The 27,946-nt window shown below is 42.5% G+C and overlaps 2 protein-coding genes across 5 annotated transcripts; one reads left to right on the top strand and one right to left on the bottom strand.

Annotated features, from left to right (window-relative positions):
* Window positions 1-528: 528 nt before the first annotated feature.
* Window positions 529-23,275, bottom strand: dis3l (DIS3 like exosome 3'-5' exoribonuclease). 4 transcript variants are annotated; one of them, XM_087137035.1, is made up of 27 exons: window positions 23,213-23,275; window positions 21,583-21,713; window positions 20,620-20,753; window positions 19,962-20,113; window positions 19,277-19,358; window positions 18,544-18,694; window positions 16,772-16,907; window positions 16,308-16,364; window positions 15,755-15,842; window positions 15,313-15,435; window positions 14,163-14,266; window positions 13,559-13,712; window positions 11,268-11,416; window positions 10,504-10,605; window positions 10,126-10,324; window positions 9,316-9,401; window positions 8,569-8,725; window positions 7,991-8,086; window positions 6,496-6,581; window positions 5,652-5,806; window positions 5,042-5,103; window positions 4,476-4,586; window positions 3,000-3,145; window positions 2,776-2,864; window positions 2,246-2,328; window positions 1,862-1,990; window positions 529-1,127 (listed from the first exon to the last, which is right to left on the bottom strand). In XM_087137035.1, the coding sequence occupies exons 2-27, from the start codon at window positions 21,710-21,712 to the stop codon at window positions 933-935; spliced, it is 3,156 nt and encodes a 1,051-aa protein (XP_086993161.1). In that variant the 5' UTR covers window position 21,713; window positions 23,213-23,275; the 3' UTR covers window positions 529-932. The 4 variants fall into 4 exon arrangements, with proteins under 4 accessions (XP_086993161.1, XP_022099658.2, XP_086993160.1 ...); XM_022243966.2 differs by having other exon boundaries at window positions 15,313-15,431; window positions 15,754-15,842; window positions 23,158-23,266; XM_087137034.1 differs by having other exon boundaries at window positions 23,158-23,266.
* Window positions 23,276-24,506: 1,231 nt separating this feature from the next.
* On the top strand, window positions 24,507-27,509 carry LOC110984142 (uncharacterized). Its single transcript, XM_022243975.2, has 3 exons — window positions 24,507-24,773; window positions 26,258-26,577; window positions 26,726-27,509. Exons 1-3 carry the CDS (start codon window positions 24,536-24,538, stop codon window positions 26,987-26,989), a joined length of 822 nt encoding a protein of 273 aa, XP_022099667.2. The 5' UTR covers window positions 24,507-24,535; the 3' UTR covers window positions 26,990-27,509.
* The last annotated feature ends 437 nt before the right edge of the window (window positions 27,510-27,946 follow it).

Below are 27,946 nucleotides of genomic sequence, written 5' to 3'. Positions count from 1 at the left end.
CTCAAGTTCTACTTGAAGCCATGGATGTGCATGTATGTGTTGAAACCAACTTTAGCTTCAGTGTATTAAATATATTCCAACCTAAACGCCAAAGACTGAATTGCGAGCTTGAGACCTTTCAAGATCTTTCGGTTTCCCTCCAATTAAGACTAAATTGTGCCCCAAATTGACACTAGTACAGTTAAAAATTAACCCCAAATCGATAGAATTCATTGCAAAAATGTGACACCATGCATAATTATCCAAAGTACAATATATGTAATATTATTGCACAATTAACATGATTAAAAGGTTTTCACTACAAAGTCTTCACAAAGAGCAAACGAATGCTATCAATAAATTTTCAATAATTATTGTTGGTTACAATGAGTGTTCATTTGACAAATGGGCCTCTTGGTCATTTATGATGTATGCTTTCCACCAAAAATTCAATAGGTGACGCAGAAACCAAGATCATTCTCTGAATTTAATTTATCGCAACACATTCAGTAATTTTTCCATTCATCGATAAAATTGGATTAACAAAATTAAATTCAGCACTGTGGTGAGAGGCGAATTCTTTATGCAAAGCCTGCCCATCAAAGGACATCATTATCACCAAGCATTTCTTGTAGTGACACCAAGGATTCCTCAAAAGTGCCCTAGGCACTGTGGCTCGCAACCTGAAGAAACCAACAGAGAGGAGACAATGAGAAGCAGTTACAGCTTTGGAGGTGGGAAGAAAACCCAAGAGGAATCGTCTGGGCAGAAACCCACGGAATCAGGTAGGGACCGAAAACCCAAGCCGCACGTGGAACAAGCCGGGAATCGAACCCAGGCTGCCAAGCTGAAAGGCGAGGAAAGAACCACTACCCCTGCCTGACTTCCAATGTCTCTGATCCCCAAACTCTAGAAGGCTAAACTGGAGGAGATGTAGGAGGTTCTTCTGCTGGTCAGCCCAGCTCACTCCAACTCTCCTGTAGGCCCATCTCGACAAACTCTTGCAGCAGGTGGTACAGGCTTTTGGCGCTGTCTGTCTGGCCGTACTCCAGCCTGAGCTGAGCTAAGCTACGACCCATGACGTCCACGTCCTCATCTAGGCTACTCAACGATGTCTCACGCTGCTTCTTAGATGCACCAGTGACCTCCTGACGATACAGAAAGAAAAATAAACAGGCCATGAAATTATGATGTATCTGAATTGGATATTTCGATTAGGTGGACACTTAATTTCCCCCCACAAAATCCAGACAGAATCCTTATATCAGAATTGAAATTCCTGCCTACAATGATTCTGTAGAATTTTTTGACACCCTTGGGGGAAGGGTTAATTTTTTGGCAATGTTGCCTTTTCCCCGATGTATAGTCAAAAAATTTAAGCAAAGAAGGGGTGCATGGCTGTCTTCAAGTCCTTGAGGCAAAATTGGGGAAACTGCTAAGTACGAACGATTACATGGATAATAAAATGAAACAGAAAACAATTGTGACATCTATTGCCATATTGCCAGAAAACGTTCGTAAACACCACTGTCTGGAAGTTTTTGAACTTAGAGTGATTTGATTTAAAAGCACAATCTCACCCAAGAGTTGTTGCCAGAAATGATTTCACTGTACTGAACTGAGAATGAGTGGTGGATGATTTGATGAATTTTTTTTAACCAATCCTATATCTATTTCAGATGCCGACTTTTCCAAAAAAATGATTTTACTGCTAAGTTGAACACTTTGTGGGACTTACTATACACTGAATGACACTGACAATGGATGAGAAAGACTTGAACACAAACAGCCAGTCTCCAGTTGATGTGTTTGATTCAATGAAGGGCTTCAATACACACAAAATGCACACTGACAGAAAATCTACCAGAGCAGGAAAACTTACCTTTATGATGTCCGTACGCAGTCCTTGGCCTTGTTCGGTCAGCTGGCTGGCTAGATGCGGACGGTTGGAAATCAGCTCAAACTGAAGAGACCATCCGTGGGATCTCGAGGACAGCACCGAGATACGAACCTGGAGTGACGGAAAAACCGTGTCATGTCTTTGCAAAGAGGCAAGACAACTGATCAATTTGTTCAAGTTTGTTAATTGATCAAGGTTTTTTTTTTACTTTAATCTTCACTCACTAACCATCTTGGTTGGTTATCTTGCTAGAAACAACAGAATACAGTATTTATTTGGTTTGTACAATATCCTATCATTTTTACAACTCAAGTGGAAATACGTTGTAACTTTCAAATGCAAGAAATAATGAGGGATGAAACATACTGTCACATGATCAAAGAGCTTGAATGTTGATTGGCTGGTGGCTGTTGTCACGGTGATCCCATGAGAAGTTCTTGTCAATGAGCCTGGATGAAAAATAAAATGGGATGTTATTTTTTTTTAAAAAGATGGCCCCAAGTAGCTATTTATCACAAGAGATATCATCACAACTTTTAGGCACAAAAGAATCTGTAATTCCCCAAATTATTCCTTTAATTTTTTTAAGAACTTACTTCTCATAGGCTCAACATTTAACAGAAAAACTTTGTTAAAAATGTAACACCAACATAATAACAAATAATTTGTTGTGATGTGTGGTCCATGGGTTTTTAAAACACCTTTGCAGCAAATGGCACCCTAGTCTTCCCCTTGGGAAGTATGCCCACGGGGTATACAAACTGTCATGGGCAACATGACCACGGCAAACAACTGATATATGTTTTACATCGGTTCAGAAGAAAGGTGTGTATTGTTTGCCCAAACCAGCAAAAGTCGGAATCGCTAAGGCATCCCAAAACAAGTCAGTAGCTTACCTGCTGTCCACGATGGCCTGCCGTCTTCTGAGAGGTCGCACACTCGACCTTCTCTGTCTTTCAGCGAAATTGCTCCTTTTATTTCATACCTTGGGACAAAAATCAGAGGGAAAACGTACAACAATTTTTGAATGCTTAAATTCCTAATAAGCAACGGACAAAAACTGGACAAACTACGACCCCGCTTGGGTCAAGAACATTCTGGGTGGAGTTTGCTCTTCTACCTTGGGATGAAGATGAGAAAACCGTTGGCTCTCAGACCGTGGATAACAGCATCCACTGTGCAGCACTCGTCTGTTGTCGGGTCCCTGTCCTTGAAGAACAACACTTGGAATAGAGCCTGAGAGTCCTGCTGGGCGAGCTGGGAATCCTGCAATCAACCAAATCAGAGTCCAATTTCCTAAAACAAGGATGCCTTGATTTGCACTTGTGTTGGACCCTTTTGATATCATTGGTGAATTTTGGGTTGACAAAACATATCCCTCTCCCTAGTATCATAGACAGACCGACCAAGTAACAGATAGTTTTTAACCTGCTGCCATTTTTAGTATCATCTGTGATCCAGAAAAGGGCAGATCCAGAACTACATTTTTGGGAAAGAAGGGTAAATTTTTGTTGGCGAGGGATAAAAAAAATTGAGAATACTTTGTGTAACTTTTTATAGTGTTTCTAAGGATGAGGTTAACTAGTGGGGCTTTTTACCGGGTTTTTTTCCCAGAGACACCTTTTTATTTCTCTCTTTATCAACACAAACTCGATAGCAATTAGTACAGTTATAAGAGATCATGATACTTTTTGTGCCAAACTGCAATTGTTCGAATTAGACTTGACAGAGTGTAGAGTAATTTCGCCATTTCAACCAAAGGTTTTGGCAAGCACCATGGACAGAGGCCAAATATTTTCCACAACGATAATGCCTCTGGGTATCCTTTTTCAAAACCTCCAATGAGGGACGTTTGCTGTTCATTTTCATTTTATCAATGTGAAATCTGTCAACCAAAAGGATAAGATTAAGGCATTTAAGTCTAGTGTCAACAACACCGAACAATAAAAGTTGATTGTCTATTACAAGGTGTATCTTCGTTTTGTCCTTAATCCGATCTACCATTGAGATCCAGAAAGAACTGACTTAATTAAAATTGCAAAAAAAGGTGGATTAGGGTTTCCTCTTCATTTTTACAGAAGGTACAGACATTGGAATCCAACTTATGAATTTTACATAAAAACGAGTTAGTACCAAGGATTGTGGATTAATTGAAACTGAAGCCATCTAAGCTTAGAGTCCACTGTACATGAGAAAGGAATACTAAAAACCTGAAACCAGACATCCAAGTCTAATATTGCCAAGAAGCCACACTGGCAGTATCAATGCACACAGTGTGTAAGAGAGTTTCAAAATAGAGGAGTCATAGCATTGTTGAACACTGACCGAGAGGAAAATATTCCTAAGAATGGACTACATGTACAATATTTTTATGTTGGTTCTTTTCTCCATTATGAAAATGTGGCCTGAGAGAACAACAGATTTCCACATACTGACCTGTTTTCTATACTCTAGTGACTTCCACCTGACAAAATGAACGATTTGGCGCTGAGGGCGGAATGTTCGTTAAGATGTGATGGGGCTTAAACAGGCAATGAAAGTTGATTATTGTACCCTTTGGCCTCAAAGGGCAGGTTTTAAAATCAGAACGTCGTACCCTGTGTCTGTCATTAATGTGACCGCACAACTCCTCAAGTTCGCTGTTGCCAGGAAGCCCTTGCCCACCATCGTGATCCTTTGAAATGGCGGCTATCAACAGACGATGCACCTGAATGGAATGGGTAAGGAATTGTCAATAATTGAAAGAATTTTCCTCACTCTACGAAAGCATCAACATTCATAGTCCACCATGCACGACGCGCCAGTAAAAAAAGGGTATCATTTGGAATCCCTGAAAGAATTAAGACTATCAGATATGAAATAGCTTCGAGTTAATGCTAAACCAAGGTCTATTATCCGACCCTATCTGCAGCTACTACTAAAATTTGTTATTCTCTAACTTGTTTTTTAATCTGTTTTGTTTTACGTCGTGTGATTGTTCATTTTTCCATAGTCCATGCAGAATATCAGCTCTTTACAGAATGACAACTGGAAAGTACCAAACCAACTTAGTTCCAGTTTTGATCAGATTTCTTTTTCTGTAATTTTATCAGCAACACTTTCCAGATTAACTAACTAAAACATTGACATTATAAAAGAAGCGGGCAACGTTGCTATACTTACGATAATATCAGCATGTCTTCTGATTGGTGATGTGAAATGTGTGTATCTGTCCAGAGCCAGACCTACAGTGAAATCATAATATAAGGGCAGTTTTGCAAAAATCAGATATCGGCAACTTCAGAAACTTAACCTCAATTACCATGGTTGACATGCAGTCGACTCTCATCATAACAAATTTACTTGGACCAGACAAAGTACTTTGTTACAACCAGAACTTTGTTGTAAGAGGAAAAGAAAAAAAAAGAAAAACGTTTGAATTGGGATTCTTAAAATCTGTTGTTAGTAACCGTATTTTGTTATCACAGTGTTGATACTTTCTCAAGTTAAGGTCTTCACAATTTGACAATATTATCAACAAAGTCAAAATTCACAACTCAATGCTCCAAGGCGTTCATACTTCACGAAAGGCCATGACACATTTGGAGCAAAAGTTGTTGAAGTTGAGATGCACTGAACAGTTGTAAATATGCCAATAATTCTATTTGATTTGATAATCATGTTACTTATGCGCCAAATAAAAACCCGGCCTTATTAGACAACTTGACTGTTCAACTATTTGACAATGGAGACAGGTTTTTACAGTTAGAAGTGCTGGGTGGCTCGAGTATACCGTAATGGAAGAACTGATCCATTGGCAGGCTACCGGTTGAGAAGTACAGTGCTTTGGACATGGCCTTGATCGCCAGGGAACGCAGAATCTTGTTGCAGATGGGATCCTTGAGGTCAACGCACTTGCCAAGCGAATCTGAAAGGGCCTTGTTGGAACTGGAGAAAAAAAAGCTCGTTCAACGATTGGTTGATTCAAACAAGCCTCTTGCTTGAGGTCTGTTTCGCAATGGAACAGAAATCTGCCAAGCGAAAAAAAAAATGTGCTTGGCAAAAGCGGCTTTGTTATGCTTTCAGTATATCTGTTGACAGGTTCATGGCTGCCGAACGTAAATCGGCAGAGCAGCTGCCAATGATACATGTTCAGAGTGCCTTCTTTGCCGAGCGAAGTACACGTGTGCCCACATTCTTTTGGGGTCAAAGCCTTGATACATCCGTTGCCGAGTGGTTTTGATACAAAACCAACACCTACGAGATAATTTGTTGACGAGGCATGGACGTGATTGATTGTACTTTTCACTATGAGATAACTGCAGCAGCAGGGGATAACTCATGCCTTGGTGGTCCAGGTAGCTTTGGGGATTATAACATATTTATTTTTGTCTTATAACAGTATGTGTGAAATTGAACACAATCACGACAAAAGATCTGTTCTCCAATCTGCCGGGGGGTTTATTTCTGAGACTTAAAACTATTGCCAGTGCACTCTCTCGACAGTCCAAATCCCATTCATTAATACCACCAGTCTGCTTGTGGCGTATTCCAGTAGATACCCATTACCATGCACAATCCATTAGCCAGCGGTTAATGCCCTAAGTGGCCTGTGCTTCTTGTCATGACGCGCTCACCTGGTGTCGATGGTGAAGCCCTTCACCTTGGCGCTGTCGATGAGATAATGGAACTGGTCCTGCCTAGGCAATGGGTGACGCCTCAGCTGAGTAAACAATTACAAACCGGCAAAACATTTGCACTGAGGGGCAAAGTTCAACTCCAGTTTTGGTCACTGACATATTGGCCTATGTCTCAAACCACAGCTCTATATGTCTTCAGCTTCAAGCTCAGGGCCATAAAAATTATGTGGTCACTCAAATTGTTAGCCAACATATTGACTATTCGCTTACATATTTCTGTTGGATTATTCAAAGAAAGGTGCAAGGGAATGGCTGAAAATATGTCAACTCAAAAATTTCAAACATTCCAGGCACACAATTTTTTTCTGAAAGGAACCAATGGCTTACACTTTACAATCACAATAGTTCCCTCTGAGGATTTCAAGACAGACCACCTGCTTGTTTGTCATTGTTGATTAAACTTTATGTGAAACTTAGTGCATGGAAACAAATGGGCTGTTCAATTGACCAAAACCGGTTTAACTGAGATTAATTGCAGATTAAACCCAAATTTCGGGCAATTTTTGCCTACATAAACATCAAACTGGGGTTGCAAACCAGTCATTCAGTACTGAGCCAACTTACAAGCTATTTTAATGAATTTGAAATGAATTGTGACACATCCATTCCTTTGTCACTGTTCATTTCTTCAGTCGTGATTTATGAAATGACTAGCAAACTGACTAATATGGACCACCATGTGAACTTACTTGTGAATGACTTGCGAATGACTTCTGGACTGACTCGTCGACAGACTTGTGAACTGCCTTGAGACTGACTTGTGAACTGACTTGAGACTGCCTTATGGATCGACTTGTAGACTCGCTTGTAAAATGACTTGGGGACTGATTTGAGGACTTGTGGACTGACTTTTGAAAGAGTTGCAGACTGGTCCATGGACTGACTTGTGAAATGACTTGTGGACTGACTGATCTCCACGTCAATCAAACCAAAATAGCCAAAGGAGGAAATTTCTTTATGTGGCTCGAGCATAGCCAGTCTGAAGTATTACCATCTTTGGACGGCCAATTATGTCGCAAATCTCATGCAATCTGACCAATCACAAGGCTTGTTCTAGCAGCCTGCAATGGATTGTCAGGTGTTTCTATGTTATGGGGCGCTTTTCTCAAACCTTGCAGCATATGCAACAAAAACACTTAAGAAAAATTTCAATAGCAAAAATTTCATTGGCTGTGCAAAAAACCCGACTACAGACCAAATCTAACATGTTTGTACCAATGGGATTTAAAATTTGTTGTTGCCAATTTGAGACATTTAAAGTTGAAGTTGGACAAAAATTGCTGTATCAGTAAGAAAAGGTCACTTTGCCCACATGTGGTAATACTCTGGACTGTTAATGTCCTCCAAATGGTTCCAGGACCACAGACCAAGCTAAACACTCCGGCATTCAAAGAATCTGGCATCATCGAGGACGGCTTCTTTCTATACTGACCAGTGCAAAGTTTGGGAACGTCTCCGATATCTTCTTGGCGACCCAGTGATTGGCAAAGATCATGCACTCCGCAATGGTCTCATGGATCTCCATAGCCTGATTCAAAATTAAATTAAAAATGGTGCAAGGGGTGCATGGCTTTATAGAAAAACGGGGCGGGTCCCAAATAGCTCGGCACATTTCCGCCATGTCTCAAGGGTGGTTCATACTACAGAAGAATGTGAAATTTGATGTCACGAAAGATTTACAGCAAAATTTTGCTCATGTTCAAGTATGTTCCGTTTTTGCTGATATCTGATCTGATGTCACAAGTTTGCATTTCGTGTTTGCTTTCGCACCAAGTATGAACTAGTCGTTAACAGTACACTTGTGTCGGAAAGACTGTTGAAATGTTCAACATCTCAGTCTCAGTCACCTTACTCTTCAGGCTTGATCTAACTGTACCACTTTTTATTCCTGTTTACTTCGCTCACTAGGGTGAGAACTTAGAACACTTTCTGTATATCAAGTAATGACTCTTGTGTCACACGTTTTGCTGACGCAGCACGCTGCTAAGTTCACCGATTTCGCTGCCGTACCTGTTTGGGAATGAGATCCTCAATTTCTTGCTCCTCGTTCAGCTCAACTTTGACTTCCACCCTTTCCAACTGCACTGCCCCACCCACCACCCTCCGCGCCTTCAGGGTTCTGGCGATGTCCATTAGCTTGTCGATGCACCAGCGCAATTCTGACAAACTAAAAAATAAAAGCCCCACTCCAAGCCTTCCATTCAAAATGTAAAAAAAGAAAAAAAAAAAAAATTACACGGAAGGCAAACTTTATACCGACAAAAAATGACATCAATATACTTCATATTTGTAAATATCGTTACCCTTGAACATTGTGCCTGTTGACGCTTCTGGAAAACAGTACAAAAGTCCAAAGGCACACCTACCTGAATAGGAATCATCGAAAATTTACTCAGGCTATTCCGTCTGGCACTTATACACTTCCTAAATTGACAGACAAATGTTGTAATTTATCTGGCTTACGGACATCTTTACCACTGTGACCCTAGATTAGAAGCAAAGTCACGTGAGTAAAAGTGAGGTCATGTGAGAACCAGTCATTTTGGCTGGTAAACGTGCAAAATTTGTCTCAGCTACTGAAAAATATAATAAAAGGGTTTGACGAGTCTGATACTTGGGAAAAAAAAGACATTGCAATTCTATTCTTAATTTGAGGAAAACCCTTTTATTTGTAAACGATGTGATTTAGTTACTAAAATGAGCATTTCAAGTGCTGGTTACTGTTATCGTGATTGTTATCTTCAAAAGTTAACTCACCGTGTCTCCACTTCGTCCTCGTTCATTCCTGCCAATTCTGGTATGTCCTGCCTCACATCTTTCCCATCATGCAATGCTTGTGCAGCCTCAAGGCAAACAAAAAGGCTTGTTCAGTAAATCGAATTATCTTATTATCGCTTGGGTAGAATCCCTCTTCTGGGAAAGTGTAAAACTCGACTCATCTCCCGCTGACATTTAAAAATTTTAATCCCAATTAGTCTGTCCAAAACATGGAAAATAATGTGTTGAACTTGAGCTTGGCAAATAGCAGATGCAAAGTACTTTCATCTTGTGCTGCACATACAGAAGTACCACAGACGAAATGTTCATATACAAAATGGCCATCAGTCCAAGATGTCTGCTTTACTTTTCACTGTAAATGTTTTGTGTCTGTCTGTAATTTGGCTTTATGTGCGCTGCGGTCATCTTTTTTTTTTTTGGTTGCTTCCCTGCAGTGATTTACGTGCCGGTTTGGTGGGCGGACTCGGCGTCACACCAAGCTGCACTTTTGGAGCTGGCGGGGTTTTGGAATTGGTACGTCTTCATGCACGTGTATTTCACCTCAAAGTTCAGTGCATGAAGGCAAATATCACATCGGTCTGTGGATGTGCCCCAGAATGTTGAAAAATGTGAGGTTGCAGGACAAAAGCTGCACAAATATTGTTCTTTTGACTTCTGTGAATTGGTATTTGTGACGTCTGGTTGTACACTGACATCAAAAGTCCAAAATTGTTAATACCATCAGGCGAGTGGCTGCCAGTTATGACTGGCCTTCACTGATGCTTAGTAATAACACTTTCAACAACGGACCTCGTAGAACATCTTGTGGGAGGAGCGGATGACGGTACGCCCGTACCAGACTTGCCGGACTTCGTAGGTTTGGGGGTCCAGCTGCCACATTACGCTCACGGCGTAGCGGTCCACTCCGCCAATCAGAGAGCAGAGGTCGGCACTCAGGATAGAGGGCAGCATGTTGTAACATCGGTCGGGCAGGTACACTGTCTCTGATCTGTGTTTTAACAACCAAGTGCAAATTCCATTTTGACTTTATTGTCGCTTTATTTTTTGTGTGTGGGGGGGGTGGAGTTACCTTTGAAAATTGTCAGACATCAGAAATCGCCAATTTAAGCTTGTTTTGGGAAGGGTGAGTCGCACGTTACAATGTGGGGAAAGCAAAAGATATGTTACCTCTGCTTGGCCTCAAGATCCGTGAGCGAGTTGGGCTGGACAAAGTGTGAGACATCGGCAATGTGAACTCCAAGTTCCAGAACTTTACCGTTCTTCAGTTCCCTGTCACACACAACATTTAAGAGATATTAATCCAGCTCTGCATGTAATATTAAAGACAGGCATCTCCACTCGCCAAAAAGGCAGTGTGGTCCCCAGTTTCACAGAGAGACAAGCAAGTCCCAATTGAAAACTTTAAATTCCGGTCTGACTTTTCATGGTTAGCCAATTCATATGAGTGACTTATGAATCAGAACATTTCATCTGCTACCTGTTGAAACGATTCTTTCCACTGCGCGAGAGTAAAATATTAATTGTCTGCATAAAATAATGCGGGAATAAATCTCAAACAAATAATCCCGCATCATCCAATCAAGTCCTGACCCCAAAATCCCTGGCCTAAATGAATCCCTTCAGCACCTGAAGTTCTGACGTTTGTTATGACACAGGAGAATTGAACATTGATTAATCCATCAACCTGTGGAATGGAACATTCCACTTTTGGAGGTGTAGCTGTGCCGTGCACTGGAACGAATAGTTCATGACACTCTGATCTAGGATCCATGAATCAGATGACGTGGATTTATTCAGGATGATGATGTATACAATGCATGTACCTGTCGACTGCTGTGATGTGGGACACATGCTTTTTCACTCTCTAGAGGACACATCAGGAAAGATGTGTGTATATCTCTGTATCTGCTGCTTTGTCCGCCTGGCCCTACCTTACAGACAAAGTATCGTCGACGTCTTCACAGCCTTTTGGATCGACGCTGAAGATCAGATGAGTCTCCCGGAGGTCTCGTCTCTGCTTAATTTCCTCATCCGTCATCATCCAGGGGTTGTCCTCAGAATTGGTAGGTAACTCTTTCAACTGACAAGATAACACTCGTAAATGTGACCACGTCCCACAAATGGAGCCTCCATGCCATTTTTTCCCCCATAATTTTGTTTTAGTTTGTATTAGAACACTGAGCTCTCGGTTTTAATGTACATGTATCACGTAGTTTGCCATTCTCATGAAAATGAACATTTATAGAGGTAAAAAGTGTTGTCTTCAAGAAAGTCAACAGTGGACACTACAGAGGTTTTTAACCACTTGCTGCCGGGTGGTTTTTGAAAAACTTTTTCAAGGTTTTCAGTTTTCCAAATTCTTCAAAAATTCATCATTTCAATTAACCACTTCCTGCCGGGGACTCCGGAATCGGAGGCATATGGTTTATATGGGTGGCCGGGGTCTCCGAACTCCGACAAAGGAAACAGGGCCCTGTAACAAAAGACCGTACTCCAAACAAAAGACCAGGCTGCTGGGCCTGACCGACATTTTTCACTCTCAGAAGTGGCGATAATCCAGCCTTGTTTTGAAACCGTATACCAGGGTTTGGGGCATTGAGGGCGAGCGGATTACCACCGGGGACAAAAGGGCTCCACCACCGCAGCGATGAGCCACACAGCACCGCTGCACGCTAATCTGGCCCCTATTGAAAAGAGGTCAGCAGTGCACTGAGCAAAAGACAGTTATACAACACCGCATAATCTGGGCTCTGTTTACAAGGCTGCAGGCCTGGCTGAAATACTCGGGCGTCAATGAAGGTCACCTGTCAACTTAGAGTAGTGCCTAAAGATTACTTCGACGACCGTTAAATGAAATGATGAATTTGTGAAGGATTTTGAAAAAAAAAAAAATTATAGTCATGCCGGCCCAGCATCATCAACATTGAAAAATGCCCCGGCATGAAGTGGTTAATGGACGTTTACACCCACACGAATTACTGTCTGGTGGCCAACTCTAGTCTGACAGACAAAATCTATTGACGCCCGAGTATTTCAGCCAGGCCTGCAGCCTTGTAAAAAGAGCCCAGATTGTGCAGTGTTATGTAAGTTTCTTGTGTTCACGAACCTGGCACAGTGCGCTGCTGACCTATTTTTAAATAAGGACCAGATTAGCCTGCAGCAGTGCTGTGTGGGTCATCGCTGTGGTGGTGGAGCGCTTTTGTCCCCGGTGGCAATTCGCTTGCACTTAATGCCCCAAACCGTGGTATACTGTTTCAAAACAAGGCTGGATTATCACCACTATAGAGGGATCCCAATACGACGCTTTTAGCGTCGATTTGCGCACTTCCACGTTTGAAAACGAGGCTGTATGTGTCAGCTTCAATTCTTAATTCGATCAGACGATTGAAAGTAAGGAGTCAAGACACAAAATACATAAAGGTGTGTTAAATTCAGACTTTTCAGGCTGCAAATTTTTGGGGAGGAGTCTTTCAGGATGACTGGACACGTGAAATCAAAATAAAATAATGGCAATTGATCGCGAACTAACATACCTGCGACGGTCGTGTATCTTGTGCAGTGGGTGTGGTTTAAACTGAAGTGGTGTCACACTTACGAACCGGATACTGCATGTACTGTGTCGACTCCGTGGGCACGCGCGACAAAGTTCAACACAGAGAGGCTCAGTTTCAATGCGGATATGCCCAGCAGCGCAAATGTGAAATCCATCTATTGAGAGTGAAAAAAAATCGGAAATGCCAAGCAGCCTGGTCTTTTCTACCAGGTACGGTCTTCTGTTACAAGGCCCAGTTCCCTTTATCCGATTTCGGAGACCCTGGCCACACGTATAAACACACAGGGCCCGAAACCGGAGTTCCCGGCGGCAAGTAGTTAATACGGTTTCTAGATGTATGTGTGCTTTGTTCTGCTACTGAAAAAAGTTGGTTAAATGATCTCAGGACATCTTACTTTGAGAGTGGTAACTTCCAGCTATATTTGGTTGCTGTTTCTTTTTGGAAACTTGCGTTTTCACTTGAAATTCTACTGAAGATAATAAAAAGCGCCCTCTGACTAGAACGCAAATGCCAACAAGTTGCAGCAAGGCAAAGTCGCTTGATCTGACATCTCCATCATTTTGGACTCTACTGGATAACCAGACACTCAGCCCTTGATATCTGCCGGGTAGCCGGTTGCCAAACTACCCAAGAATGCACAGCCCTACCATTTCCCCTCTCCATCGTACCTGTGCCTCTGTGAACGCCCCGACAGAGATGCGGTTCTCTACCAAGATGGCGGCAATCTCCGTCTCAAGGCTGCCAATTGGTCCGAGTGACCGCACAAAGTGACCACTGGGATACAGTGAGGCCATCTCCCACGAGTCAAGTCGTACAATGATCCTGTAACATAAACAAAACACTGTGCATTGTTTTTCTTAAAAACAATTATAATTTTTATTTTAAGGGATATTTTGTTGTCTCCATGACTTGATTTTTTTTTCAAGGGAGTGAGGCAAACAAATTTTCCATGAAATAACAAATAATACTGGTATTCAATAAAATAAAAAAGTTGAAAACTTTTGGGTAGGTAAATTTTTATGGAAATGCAGTTTCAGTTTGCTCAGAAAGGAAAAAGTGAGTTCTTCATGTGGATGTTTCCCTTGGCTTTGCATACTGATGAAAAGGAACATTGTATCAGCGAAAACTGTCGAGAATTCCATGTGATGTGCTGTAATTCTCTTCAGACCTTTCACTCAAGAGTAAGTCTGGCATCTTGCGACTTAATTTGGTAAGGTTCGGTCATGAATAAAGTGATCAGGAAAATAAAAGAATGAAAACCACCACATCAACCTGTGATCTCGTAGTGCTTCCGCTTGTCTGGTGCTGATGCGTATCTTTGGGAAGCGCTGATCCCAGGGAATGACAAGGACCTTCCCTGCTCCCGAACCCTGGCCCTGGGGAAAGTAAAAAAGTGCAGTGGGACGCCCTATAGCTTAACCCCACGCCACAGGTACGGCCCAAAATTGGGCAGATACTCGGCAGTTTTCTATATTCACCACTTGCTGGTGGAACTAACCTATGAATGCTCTAAACTTTGAACTCTGACCTTTGGGTTCACAGTAGACAAATAATGCTTCTGTAGAAACAAATGGAGCTATGCCAAAGGGTCAATTCTTGGCGACTGAAATTCACAATCCAAATCAGGAGGTGCCAAGATGAACTAATTCCTGCCGGGTGGAATTTACATGTGCAGGATGAGTTCCTGGGGGATTTTCAAGATTTTGCGTTTTCAAAATTTTTCAAAAATTCACGACTTCAAATACCAGACGTTTACACCCACACAAATGACTGTCTGGTGGCTACTTGAATCTGACAGGCAACCTCCATTGACGCCCAATTATTTCAGCCAGGCCTGTCACCCAGTAAAGAGAGCCTAGATTGTGCGGTGTTGCGTAATTTCCTTTGTTCCCAAAATTGACCCAGTGCGTTGCTGAATGGCAAGGGTGTCTTTTCAAATGCGGCCAGATCAGCTTGCAGGGGTACTGTGTCGCTCATTGCTGGAGCACTTTTGTCCCCACTGATAATCCGCTGGCAATGAATGCCACAAACAGTGGTATACTTGTTGGAAAATAAACATACATTGTGCATTCTAGAGGGCGCTGTTCAGCGTGCTACCGTGTGGCTGCCAACTTTGCGGCTGCCATATTTTGAGGGATGAAAGTCTCAAATCCATTCTTATTTTCCTATATCTTTGCCTGACTGGCATAAGTGACACAGACAACTGTATAAGCCGTACACCATCAACAATTGCTGTTCCTGCGAACTGTTAACTGCTGTTCATGAGCTGTTGGTGCTAAGTCTAGCCTGTGTTATGAAACCTGGAGCTTGCATACACCTTGAAGTGAACGCTCTCCGGTGTGCCGTTCCTGATTGCTCTTATCCTTATCAGCCAGCAGTGAGATCTTTGACGTCTTGTGACCAGCTCCTAGTGCATACGCACCTGTTGTTTGTCTGGGAAGGACGCCACGTAGTCCCTCCAATGCCTCTGCAGCACGCCGACGATTCGACCGGTGGGTTTGACGTTGCTCTGGTCTGTGTCTGACGCATCTTCTGGATCATCTACGACATCAAAGTGTTATTAAATATCCTTGTCAAAGCCCAGCGTTTTCGATTCGAGTTAGCTTTTTCATCTGGCCGGAGTCTGATCGGGTTGGCCAAAGTTTTTATCTTAACGAGCCTGTGGCGAGATCTGGAGCTGACTTCAGTCTCTAAAATCAGCGAGAAAGTTAACACTTCTGTGAAGGTGTCCATAATTTCTTTCTTTTGTTCCGTGGAAGTTGCCCTTTTTGCCCACTAGTGACAGAAAACAATGCTTGGCCAGGAACTGACTTGCTGTGTCATACTTACAACTGACCTACTTCGGAGACAAGAAAGTGCTCACCAGTTGAAGATAGGGAGTTGATTTGACCCACCCACTGTGATCTGGGCAGCAGCTCGACGGCAACTTGGTCTCTGTGTATGGCACGATTCCTGTATGAAAAAACAATTATCTGGTTTTTGATCACTGACTTTTCTAAAGTTTGTGCACAATCTTCTCCCGCTTGCTCCTGTGGTCAAAGAATTGAGGGAGGGTGTCTGTGTGATGTATACTCCTGAATTCCGAAAACCTCGTCCACTAAGATGGGAGGCTAGAAATCTCAATAAATAACTCAGAGGTAGCCATTTTAACACCCTTCTAGTGTTTGATAGTTGGTGTAGGTGTGCTGAGGGAAGCCGATTGCCAGGAACCACATCCATCTTCCATGGACGGGTGGGCTACCTCCACTGCTCTGAATATTAGACGGGAGGGTCAAGGATTTTATTGGTCACACTGCGAAGCCTTGTATCACATGTAGTCTTAAAACATGTCATCCTGCGATGCAGCGGACAATATCTTTTTTGCCTGGATCTCTGAATATGCTCATTGGGGGGGTCCTAGGATCTCTTGTTACCAACCTGTTCTTCCTTCCGGATATCAAGATGTCCGAGTCCAAGTTGATACCTTTGCTTCCGCTGTTGTGCAAAATGAAAACAAATAAATCTTAAGATGCGAGGCACGTATTGACAGGATTAACACTGTCTTCCCCAGAGGTTTTGAATTCCGCCACAAGTTCCCACAGAGCAGAAACTATGATGTGAGCAGAATGACTAAAGAGAACCCGCAGACAACCATGTGAGCTCAGGTGAGAGTATCGCACAGTGGGCAAATGCTAATGAATGGTCATCAAAAAAACATTTTGGTGACATTCGCTTTTGCAAAATCTGCCGCTGGTGAGCTTTTGTGTGGATGAATCAGAAGCCGTGTCTGAAATGGGTTTCCAGAGCTACGGCTAGGTCAGCTGTCTGTGCGTCTCCGCGTATTTACAGTGGAGAGAGCACCTCGACCTAGCTCTAGACAACAGATTCGGATGTAGCCTTGCCTTCCTCGGGCGACAAAGGCCTCCTTCTCTGCGTGGTATTTGTTGACCCTCAAAGTTCCCTCTATGTACAATCCAGACTTGATCCCAGCGGCTAGGACATCGCTTGGTAGGTAATCCGTGTACTCCTTAGAACTTCCTAGAGAAAAATTAGAAAAAGGAATTTTGTTTGAGACTGGTATTAACTTCAGGAACTTCCCTGGAATAATTCATGTCGTATTTCTTTTGCTACAACTCATGTATATGTGACCTCTCCGCAAATAGGTGTATTAAGTCGTGCAATGCAAAAACGCGTAATGGCCCATTCCATGTGCCGAGGAAAACCAAGAGAGAGTCTAATTTAAGTTCAATGTTTCTGTTCGTTACGTTTAAAGGTATTATCTCAAAAGCATGTGTGACAAAATGAAATTATATAAATATGCAAATAGAAAATAACTCCAAAATGAAAAATGCCACAGGGATGAATTATATATCATATGAAAGCTTAGGATGTGCGCAATTGGATAATAATAACTCAATTTGATATAACTTGAAATCCAAAAACTGTGACATAATACACCTTTTTGCAGAGCCCGTCACATATAATGTAGCTTCTTCATCGAGTGATTACAAATGATGACAGGTTTTGAAAGTCCATAACACACCCTGTTTCTAGTTTCATGAAAGGCTGTTAGTACGGCACTGTTAACTGATTCAAATATCACAGCAGTTGCCGGGTGAGGAGTCTAGAAGCTAGTTTTGAGCAAATGCACTGTTTAACCACTTGCCTCCGGGGTTCCCGGTACTGGGTACCTTAGGTTTGTACGCATAGCCGGGATGCCTGAAATCGGACAAAGGAGCTAGACCTTTAACAAAAGACCGTACTCGGAACAAAAGACCAGCTGCTGGGAGTTGCCACCATTTTTCAGTTGGCATTAGCAGAAGTAATCCGTCATTGTTTTGAAACAGTATACCACTGGTTGCGGCATTCAGCACCCGCGGATTATCAGTGGGGACATAAGTCCAACACTCCAGTGATGAGCGATACAGTACCACTGCACGCTAATCTGGCCACATTTGAAAAGACACCACTGCCAGTCGGCAACGCACTGGGTCAATATCGGGAACACAACAATGCATAATCTGGGCTCTCTTTAGCGGGCAGCAGGCCTGGCTGCAATACTGGGGCGTTAATGGAGGTTGCCTGTCTGATTAGAGTAGCCACCAGACAGTCATTTGTGTTGGTGTAAACGACCAGTACATGAAGTTATGAAGTTTTGAAGAATTTTGAAAACGGAAAATCTTGAAAATTGCCCGGGAACTCATCCCACATATGCAAATTCCACCAATCAGGAAGTGGTTACGAGGCTACCCTTGATCTTATAAGTGCAAAGCCGTGAACTTAAGTTCTATGCACTGTATGTGTCATATCTGTCCCCTTCCAAGTTGTTTACGGTACCCCACAATTAGATCAAGGAACAATGCCCGATCTTGGTGTCAAAGTTGATTGGGAATTTGCTGGTTATTTTGTCCATTATCAGCAATCAACGCCTTACCTATTCATGTGTGAACCTCTAATTTATGACTTTTGATCAGGACACTTCTTAAATTTTCCAAAATTCTCCATTCTACAGGAAAAAATTGGCACATTCTTTGTAATTAATCTTTCAAGGGGCATCAAGCCTCTGTGTCAAGTAACAATGTGAGGGCTCTGCCATCCTACAAAACCATCAAAATCTCTTGGAGTTTGAGGGATATAGGAAGACTGGGGTTTGACCAGGCCTGGGATTATCCACCTTTCTTGTTTTCCCTGCTGTCAGCCAACGATGCGGCCAGTGACTCATAGATGTCGTGGGCCTGGGTGAGATCGGGCCAGAAGACCTCCAAGTACTTCTGAATATTCATGACATGGACACCAACGGTCTCACTTCCATATTTGACCACGGCCTAAACAAATACAATTAAATGAATAGGCTATAAATAATGTTGAATATTCAAATATTCAACCTTCCATCTAACCAAATATTTGATAATTCGGTTGTACCAAATTGCCCTAAAAGCAGAAACAAAATACACATTTTTACAAAATGTAAAGAAAACTGTGACAGATAACAATTTTTGGGCATAACTGTTGGCATATCATTAAGCTATCATAATACCATGAGCTACGCTTTTAGAATGTATATGAAATTCTCTAACCAAATAATTGAATTTGTTTTCATTTTTCGTTCAGTAATTTTCACCTCCAAAGTTTTGAGTGTGCAAACAAATAAATGGCATAAGCATAGTTAGGCAATTACTTTCTTGGCATAATGCCAGTTATATATTTGGGAGTTTTCATTGGCTGAGAACAGCCGAATATTTCTCCCCAAGCCTGGGCAGTTTTTAAGCATGCACAGTATATGTGAGCATGCGGCAATGGAAGCAATGCCCAGGCTATCTCATGCCCAATTACTCATGGCCTTTGCTTGGACGTTAACGGTTGAAATGTCGTGTGCATCTATAAATGAAGTCTTACTCAACACTCACATCTTCACCTTGAGTCAGAAAAACGATCGGTTTCTGTCCGGCCAGATGGTTGTAGTACCACACAGCGCTGTCATATACAGCCCTGGAATTAGAATCAACGCTCAACGTCAGTGTATCAATAGACCAAATTTTTCCACGTTCGGTTTCTCAATTTTTTGTTAAGATAATGTAAGTTTGAAATATTGAAAGAGTAAACCCTGTCCAGGTTTTCTCACTAAACTCCCAGCAAGCACTGAGCAGGCATTGCTTTGCAAGATTACACGAGTGAGTCATCTCCGAGTCACTTTCTGTGTCTCAACTCTCCACGACAACTCATTTTCGGCAGTGCTCCTTCGCAAGTCCAATCTTCACTCCTACAGTTTCAGAGCGATGAAATTGTGATGTCCAAAATATGACGTTGCAATGTGTTTTGCTGGGTGGCAAGACAGTGTAACACAAATCAAGCGTTGCAATCACTTTCATATTGGCCGATAATGGAGACATGTAGCATGGTGTTTAGGGTTTGTAACTCCAAATGTTAGGTTCAAGGATTCGAATCACTGCATTCGTGACCTTTGGCAAGTGACTTGTCAATGTCCCTACTCGCCTCTCTCCCTCAGGGAGTAAACATGGGCTCCTCCGTGGGCGGAGATGGCTACAGGCCTTGATACGATATTTCAGACAATCAAGTCTGTATTGTTCTCACCTGACGAGCCAGTCGTTTTGACTTTCGCCTGCCTGCCTGGGGTTGTAGGCATAGCGGCAAAACTCGTTGGCAAAGATGGTGCAGTGGTTCCGGCTGTCCTTAACCTTGGCTCTTATCCGTCGGTAAAAGCGATGGCCTTTCTCATACAACATCTGCCCCCCAAAAAAAGCATCCAATGTATTCATAAAAATTGCGTTAGGAAACTTGAAAAAATTCCTAGGAGCACAAGACATTGTAAGGCTTTCTTAAATTTACACTGGGGGACACATGAGAAATAATAAAAAAAAAAACCTCCATCCAAGAAATCGGCCAATCGCAGGAAATGTTACATGCTTGTTTCACTAGAACCCCTCGGTAGCTTGAAGACTACTCTGCAATTGGTTTGGAATATTCAAAAGGATTTTGACGTACGGTTTGATGAAATTGTTACTTGGGATCCTTGCTTTTAAAACCCAAACCCCACAAACGGTGGCAAATAGAATCTGTACTTACCAAAAATTTACATAAATTAAGCACCATTTTATTTTCGGTTAACGTTTTCAAGAAAGGCCAGAAAATGATTAATTTTTATATTTTGTTGAAACAGTAAATTAAAATGAATGCAAAATAACTTTTTTCTCTTGTCTGTGGTAGTTTTTAGGGAAAACTTCAAACTTACATGGTGAAGCACCGTTTGCATGAAGATGATTCCTGTCAACTCAGGCAGCTCAAATATTTCTAGGAACTCGCCAGTCACATGACAGTCGGGAACAATATAATGGGTCACGTCGGCTGGTGTGGTCGAACTCCCAGCTAAAAGAATGAATATCATAAAACAGTATTAAAATGAATATTGACTATTGTGAGTGGCATAGGGGAGTCCAGAATCCAGACTTGGAAGCACCGCGGTGGTACAATGCTGGCAGGTGCCGTAACCTGCCACTTTGTGCAGGCCTCATGTTTTAGGGTGAATGGTTGATGGCAACTATTTGGACACGTGTATAGAGTGAAACTAGCATTCTGAGGTGAACCATTTCAGGAGGATGTTATATTCCCGAGTTGAAACTGAGAGAAAATGGGACAGTCACTGCATCGTCGAGGGAGCTAGTTTCACTTTACAATGACATAAAGCAGTTATGAAGCACAGATGTATTGTTTTTTTCACACCCCTCACAGATAAAGATGTCTTTTTGATGAATCCATCTCTGTATGAATTTAACATTAATTGAAAATTCTCTTGTAAATTTCCAAATTTCTTCTTGAGGAGAATGTACATGTACATCAGTATGTACGTACACTGCGTAATTGTACGTGCAAGGAGCACAGAAATTTGGAACTCCAGTCGGAAGTGGTACAGTACTTTGGTTTCTATGTGATGGCGTCGAGCATGAGCCCTGTGTGCGCCCGTCATAAGTTCCTGCCAAATGTCTGTTGTTGTTACGTAAAAACATGTCATGCTCTGATAGGTTTGTTTCAATACAAAACCAAAATATGGACTGAAAACAGTAACACCCCACAAAATATCCGGGGGAAGGGGCAGAATCACGTAAATACATATGTCCAACTGAGGTTGCCGTAAGGATTTCACCAGGGCAGCAATCAAATGGATCACAAAAATTCTGGCAGCGCAAGCTCGGCTCACTTTTTCTGCACCCTGCCAGGCAGAGCTCACTATTGCAGGGTACATCCTCCCTCAAATACTGCTCCCTGACCAGCCGTAAAGCCCGCCCCTGCCTTGTCTTCACTTGCACCACCTTGTCTGTCTTCAACATCCTGTTACGAACAGAACAATGTAACTAAGTTTATGCTATGCTGTTCATAATGAAACACTATATGAAGTAACAAATGTTAGGCATTTATGCCTAAAAATAAAATGCTATGTATAAGTACAAGTATATATCCAGCTGTGTGATGTTACCATAGAGCTGCTTAAGCACAATATTTGCTTAAGCGTAAAAAAGCCTTGCTGAAAATAACAAAGGTTACCAGGTCAAATTCTATCTGATTGTCACGCTAACCAAAAGACAGCTAAATATGATCCCAAAACAATATACATCACATGGAGTTTGGGCTGGTTACCTGATTTATCACGCAAGGTTTTCTTGTGCTTAGCCCTAACACTCCTCAGTCCTCCAACAGGTGAAGGACTGCGGAGGGTTAGGGTTAAGCAGCTCTATGAAATTGGCCCCAGCTAGAGGAGAACATTGATTACCACTGTTCATCGGGCCAGACAACCAATTCTGACAGCTTATCTTGAGCAACAAATATACAGTCTTAGGAAACGGTATCTGTTCAATGGTGGCATGGCTGCTTCTGTACCGTGACTGTTGATGATGGCAAAATTTAGAAGCATACCACCTACAGACGGCACTTATTTTTCCCAACAGTTACTTACCAGCCATCTGAAAGTGTAATAACATGACCTCAAAAGTCAAATTGAACAGGGAAAATATGGAAATATTGCCAAAAATATACCACTTTGAATTATTCAGACCAATCGCATGGGGCTTGTGCACAGGGTGTCAAGAGGCATCGGCATATGGTACATGGAACTCCAAAAAATTCCTTGAAAATATGACTAAAAACATAAAAACATTTTGAGCAACATTTGGTTAATTACCAGAATTTCTCAACATGAAAGAAATAGATAGACCCTAAAATTTACATTAGAAAGAGTTCCATACGCGGACAACACTACTTTTACCTTAAAATGTTAGGTCAGCTGTAAGAAAGTGATAACATGTCTTGAAAAGTGAAATTTAGCCCCTTTGTATTATATATCCATGGTGCTACCACAGACCTATCTCATTTACTTGCTACCTCCACCCTGAAATGCTTCAAATCTTACGCCCTCTTTTGTTCCTGGTCGGAGTAGAGAGGCCTATGCCTCAGAAACTCTTTCCGCCAATGTTTGCCCAATTTCCGGACGCCAACGTTTTTGAATGCATACATGTAGGCCTAAGCCTCCATAACTTGCACAAAGTTACAATACCTCGTGCATTTCACCCAGTGAATGGTTCAGCATTACGGCATCACTGAAGAAATTCGAGGAAGATTCTAATTTCTAACAAGGGCCCAGGTAATATAACCATAACCACTGCACTGATAACGTTATGCTTCGAACCCAAACCCATGAAAAACAGGCAGAGTCTGAGCATGCCTTGGGCGAGCATGAATTCCGAAGAATTTTGTTTTCATTTCAAGACAAATATCTCACCTATGATGGGATGTACAAAGCTGCAAAACTTTGCCTTGTTTTACAGGAAATTTACCTGAATTTCCGTCAAGGCTAACGTTAGAGAGCGCGCACAATTTTGGAGTTAATTTAAGAGAGCGCCCTCAGCGTCATTCATAGGCCGGATCCAGGATTTTCCAAAGCGGGTGCCTGGGCCAAAAAATTAGGGTCGCGGGTAAAATTGGGGAGATTGAGTAACCGGAGGCACAACTGGGTTTTTTTTTACACCTTTGTCAAATTTATGGGGCTGGGTTCCTCCCTCATTTTTCTCCCCCTCCCTCTTTTTCTTCTCTTTTTATTTATTTATTTGTTTGGTGAAAAGGGGATGGGGCGTGCGCCCCCTGGATCCGCCCCTGATGCAAGAGAGTAACCACGCAGTGGAACGTACAGCAAAATAAGGTACCTTAGACAATGGTGATAAAACACTTTCTCTTCCTAAAATCAAGGAAAAAATCACAAGTTTCTCAGGGGTTCAGTACAGATATTCAATTCAAGCGCATTTCCTCATCTTTCATTCTCCTTTCAATATATAGTGGCTTAAGCAGTAACTTTTGAAGATAATATTATTTCTCTCAAAAGATAATCCCCGAAAAAAACTTGAAGTTCGTTACTATTTTTGAAGATTGATGCCTACACTTTTTATTCACACCCACACACTCCCACACATATACAAATATTGCAAGGAGAGTCGGCAAAAACATTAAGAAGTGTCTGCAAATCAAATAGTTTAACCATCCCTCAATTATTCTCATTTTCTTAGATGATTTAATGTACGTCTAAACGATTGTTAAGGCATAAATACTGAATACAAAACACCTATACTGAGGCCCGTCTTATGACGGCAATCATTATTTTTTAATTTACGAAGTTAAACTTGGATACCGCAGACAGTCCATCCCGGTATGACATTTTCATTTGGGGATCGATCTAAAGCTGCCAATTACGCCGCACTTAATTGATCCGGAAAAACAAACAAACATAATGATGGACTGCCAGTCATGTTGTGCGCACCATAAACTCCGGCCCTCCATTAAGCAGAGCACGCTGCTTTTTAAAGAGGTTCCCGTGGGCCAAATTGGCAGGGTCGCTCCATGGTGTGAAGAGACGAATGATGGACAAGCTTGCGGTTTCTTTGGGCGTTCCCGCTGACCGCAAGAAAACTTGTGGCCCGGGAAAAGTAAAGCTTGTAAAGCCATGGCTGAATTCATTCAAACGAAACTATCACTAACCTGAAGCCCACTTCGTTTGATAGCTTACAATTTTTTTGTCAAAAACTTGCTTTGCAGTGTGCTAAGGGATCAAATTTAATTAAATTAACTGCGGGTTACAAAACTGCTCATCCAGGACGGCGAAGTCAGAAATGACGAGCCCCACGGCATGCCGGCGTGCTCCGTCGGACTTCTCGATCGCTTTCATTTTGGGCATGCGGTCCCCGACTCCGTCGTCGCGGACTGTAGAAAGATGTCGAATCAGCGCGCCACTCCTCACGGGCACTGGGCCAGCTTGGGATCTCACCGGTGTCCCCCGGGCCGGTGAAGACGATCAATCACGCAGGGATTCGCCAATCTTATGTCGCCTTCACAGTCTACGAACGACGTGTAAGTGCTTTAATTAGCCCTCTTTTTAAATCACTAACTGATCTGAAGTGTCATTTTAAGGTAGTACATTGTGTCCGATTGTGGGCCGATTTATTAGTTATTGAAGCCAAATGAAACATTATTTTCGGTATCTCCATAGGTCTAGTGGTATCGTCAGCAAATGCAATCAAAGTAACTATTGCCTGCTCATAATATCTGCTTCCAAAATTTTACTCATCGAATTTGAAGTGTAATTGATGCCGTCATAGTTGTACAATTGCCCTAGCAATTGGATTGATTTTAATTAATTGTCAAATTGTCTGACTGTGAGAGCTTAGCTTTCGAATTTTGCCTATTGCTCAGACTATTCAGGTTTTTTTAAGCCTGTCTCTCAATTATCTCACGATGTCCAAACGATTACAACTAGAACGAAAGATCAGCCAAGTTTTTTAAACATTAAATTTGTGATTTTAATGACTTTTTAGAGGTTACAGAGAGTGGGTGTTGTTCTGTTCAATTGTGCGTCACATAAACATCCGAAACCACGATTGGGAAAAGCTTTCAATTCAAAATGGCCGACTTTCATGTTCTTTCAAAAAAGTTGTGGGAAAAGTGCGCTGCTTGCGACTATCGTACAGAGACATGGTGTGCTAAAGAAGACGGGATGATGAACACTGAAGATTTGATTGACAGAAGATGGGTGGCAGGCCCAAAGCACACCCTAACAGTCCAGCTGAATGGGCACCAATCATTTAGTCGATAAACGGCACACAACGGGCAGCAATTAGACACAATGGCCCGAAAGAGTTCTGTCCCGCCTTAGTCTAGCCCTGCCGTCTTTCACTCCATTAACCTATTAACGCCGACAATGCCGCGGATTTCTCGTCCAAAAATAATAATGGAGGGCCGAGAATCTTATTTTTGTTTCTCATTGGGGGGACGTATGGACAACGGTGGTAATTCCATTTAGAGGAGATCATGCCCTTCGGGGCGGCATTTTTGTAGGTAATAGACCGAGCATAAATGTGGCCTTAAAAATGGTTACGTTCGGGCTGACAGATTAAAACCTTAGAAAACGGACGCAAGAAGACAGACTTTCTTTACAAATATCAATCAATTTGTAAATAAGAACATCGTGTGTACCGGTATGCGGCCCCCATATTCTTAACGTTTATATAACTTCTGTTTCCTTTCCAACAATGCAACAATAGTTTCTTCATAGTTCAGGATGGACACTGCCTTGTTTCGAATGACTGAATGCTTCGGTTGGCTTATTCATTTCTTTTAGAAATTCCGCAAAATGCAGAAAAAAATTGCGGTTCAAAATGTAGGCCTTAAGTCCAGTTCCCCAAAGTTCCCCACGCTCGTTTGAATTTTAAGTTCTGACTTCAGTTGAAACACTGTGAAGAAATATGTTTTGTACCGAATACACTGAGACGGTTAAATTTAACAAAAAGATCAAGTTGGTCATACCCTTTCCTTTTTCCCTCTTTGCCTTTTCTCAGTTTCTGTTGATCTAAAACGGAATCTCCAGTCTCCACCATGCAGCGTCGGTTCCCGTCGCTCCTGTCATCAAAACTCGCACCGTGACGCAGATTCGTGCCGAAGCCGCGATATCTCTCCCCGTCTGGGCGAGTCAGCAGCCTCTTCGGAGACGGGACGAGACGCCGTCGACGCTGCCAGAAAGGCCCGCCGAAACCGCACCACGTTCACCACCTATCAGCTTCACCAGCTCGAGCGTGCGTTTGAGAAGGCCCAGTACCCAGACGTCTTCAAACGGGAAGATCTCGCCATAAGGCTTGGATTGAGCGAGGCTCGAGTTCAGGTTACTAATTGCAATCAATTACGAATGCTAAATTTTACTAACACAGTAATCTAAAATCAGAGCTGTTGTTCTCAAATTTATTGGTACATGTATGTGTATAAGACTGACGCGAGACAACAAAATTTACAATTTGTTTTATTGGATACAGGTTTGGTTCCAAAATCGACGGGCGAAATGGCGAAAGACAGAGAAAATCTTCAGTCCGGTGAGTCCTTCTAGTCACCATAATCAACTTTATCCAGGTGACTTTGCTGACTACCGTAGCGCAGACCTGGCGATTCCCACCGAACACCTTCCCGCTGTGGCGGCTCACAACGGCAATAACCCCTCTTGGCGCACAACTGCTAACCAGGACCTGCAACACTGCTCCCTCAACACTCTTCCACAATACCACCCGCCCCTCGTCAGATGAAAACCGCGGTGTGTGACTAGAGAGATCCAGGACGGTCAGCTCGCATACCGGCTAGCCTTTGCTCCAAAAAGGTTGACCCCAATCAAGTCGAAGCTCCTTCTTTTTCCCACATACATCCCCCAGAAGTTCTTTTGCACTTTGCTGATGAAAACTCTTCCTCCCTGAAATACACCTGTATGAGCAGCAAGGCCTGCCCGAAATACGCAGGGACACGCTGACAGTAGAGCTGTAGCTCCGGGAGCCTGCTGGGACAGCCCTCAGCGTCTTCGGTTATATTGCTAATTACACCATAGACAATGGATACGTAGTATCCAAAGTGTCTGGACAAAACAAACTGAATCCCCAACGACTACGGTCTCAAGGCCGTCACTGTAGGATAAGATACAGAGTGTCGGTTCAATAAAAGCGTTAATTATTTTGCTCTTGTGATAATCAACGCCCTCGTGAACTGCCACACTTAAGTTTTTATTACAATATCTGGAGCTTCTGAGATCATATATTAAAGATCACGAGCATAGTCTGTCTCTTGAGTTAATACTTTTACTTTACTGGCGAGCCTTGTATATACGCCGGCCAATTTCTAGCGCCCTCTGGCGAGTTTCATGGGCGATACGTCTGGCTGAGCTGCTGCTGGCTTGCGCTCTTTCCCGCACTTTAAAAAAAAATTAATCGACCTGTCAATGGATTGTAAGAAAGTGACATTTTGAATTGAAGTTTCCAGTGCCTTGACAGTGCTGGGCTCCATACATGTGTACCGAATACGCTTTTCACTTTTCGCTCGTCGCCCATCGCACGAACGGGGCGCTGGGAAGGGATGATGGCGCTGCACAGATTTTAGTGAAAGAAATATGTCACACGGGGTCACAGCTACGACGCGCAGAACACTGTGGGTAGATTTCTGCCAGGCGCGCGAGCTCGCTCATTGCTTACACAAGCAGCGGTTATCAATTCAATATT

The sequence above is a fragment of the Acanthaster planci genome, linkage group LG05, assembly GCF_054643075.1.
Source record: "Acanthaster planci isolate LZ-2023a linkage group LG05, COTS_SCS, whole genome shotgun sequence".
Taxonomy (NCBI): Eukaryota; Metazoa; Echinodermata; class Asteroidea; order Valvatida; family Acanthasteridae; genus Acanthaster; species Acanthaster planci.
Note: the sequence above shows the minus strand (reverse complement) of the source record. Positions and strands in the feature narration are given on the sequence as shown.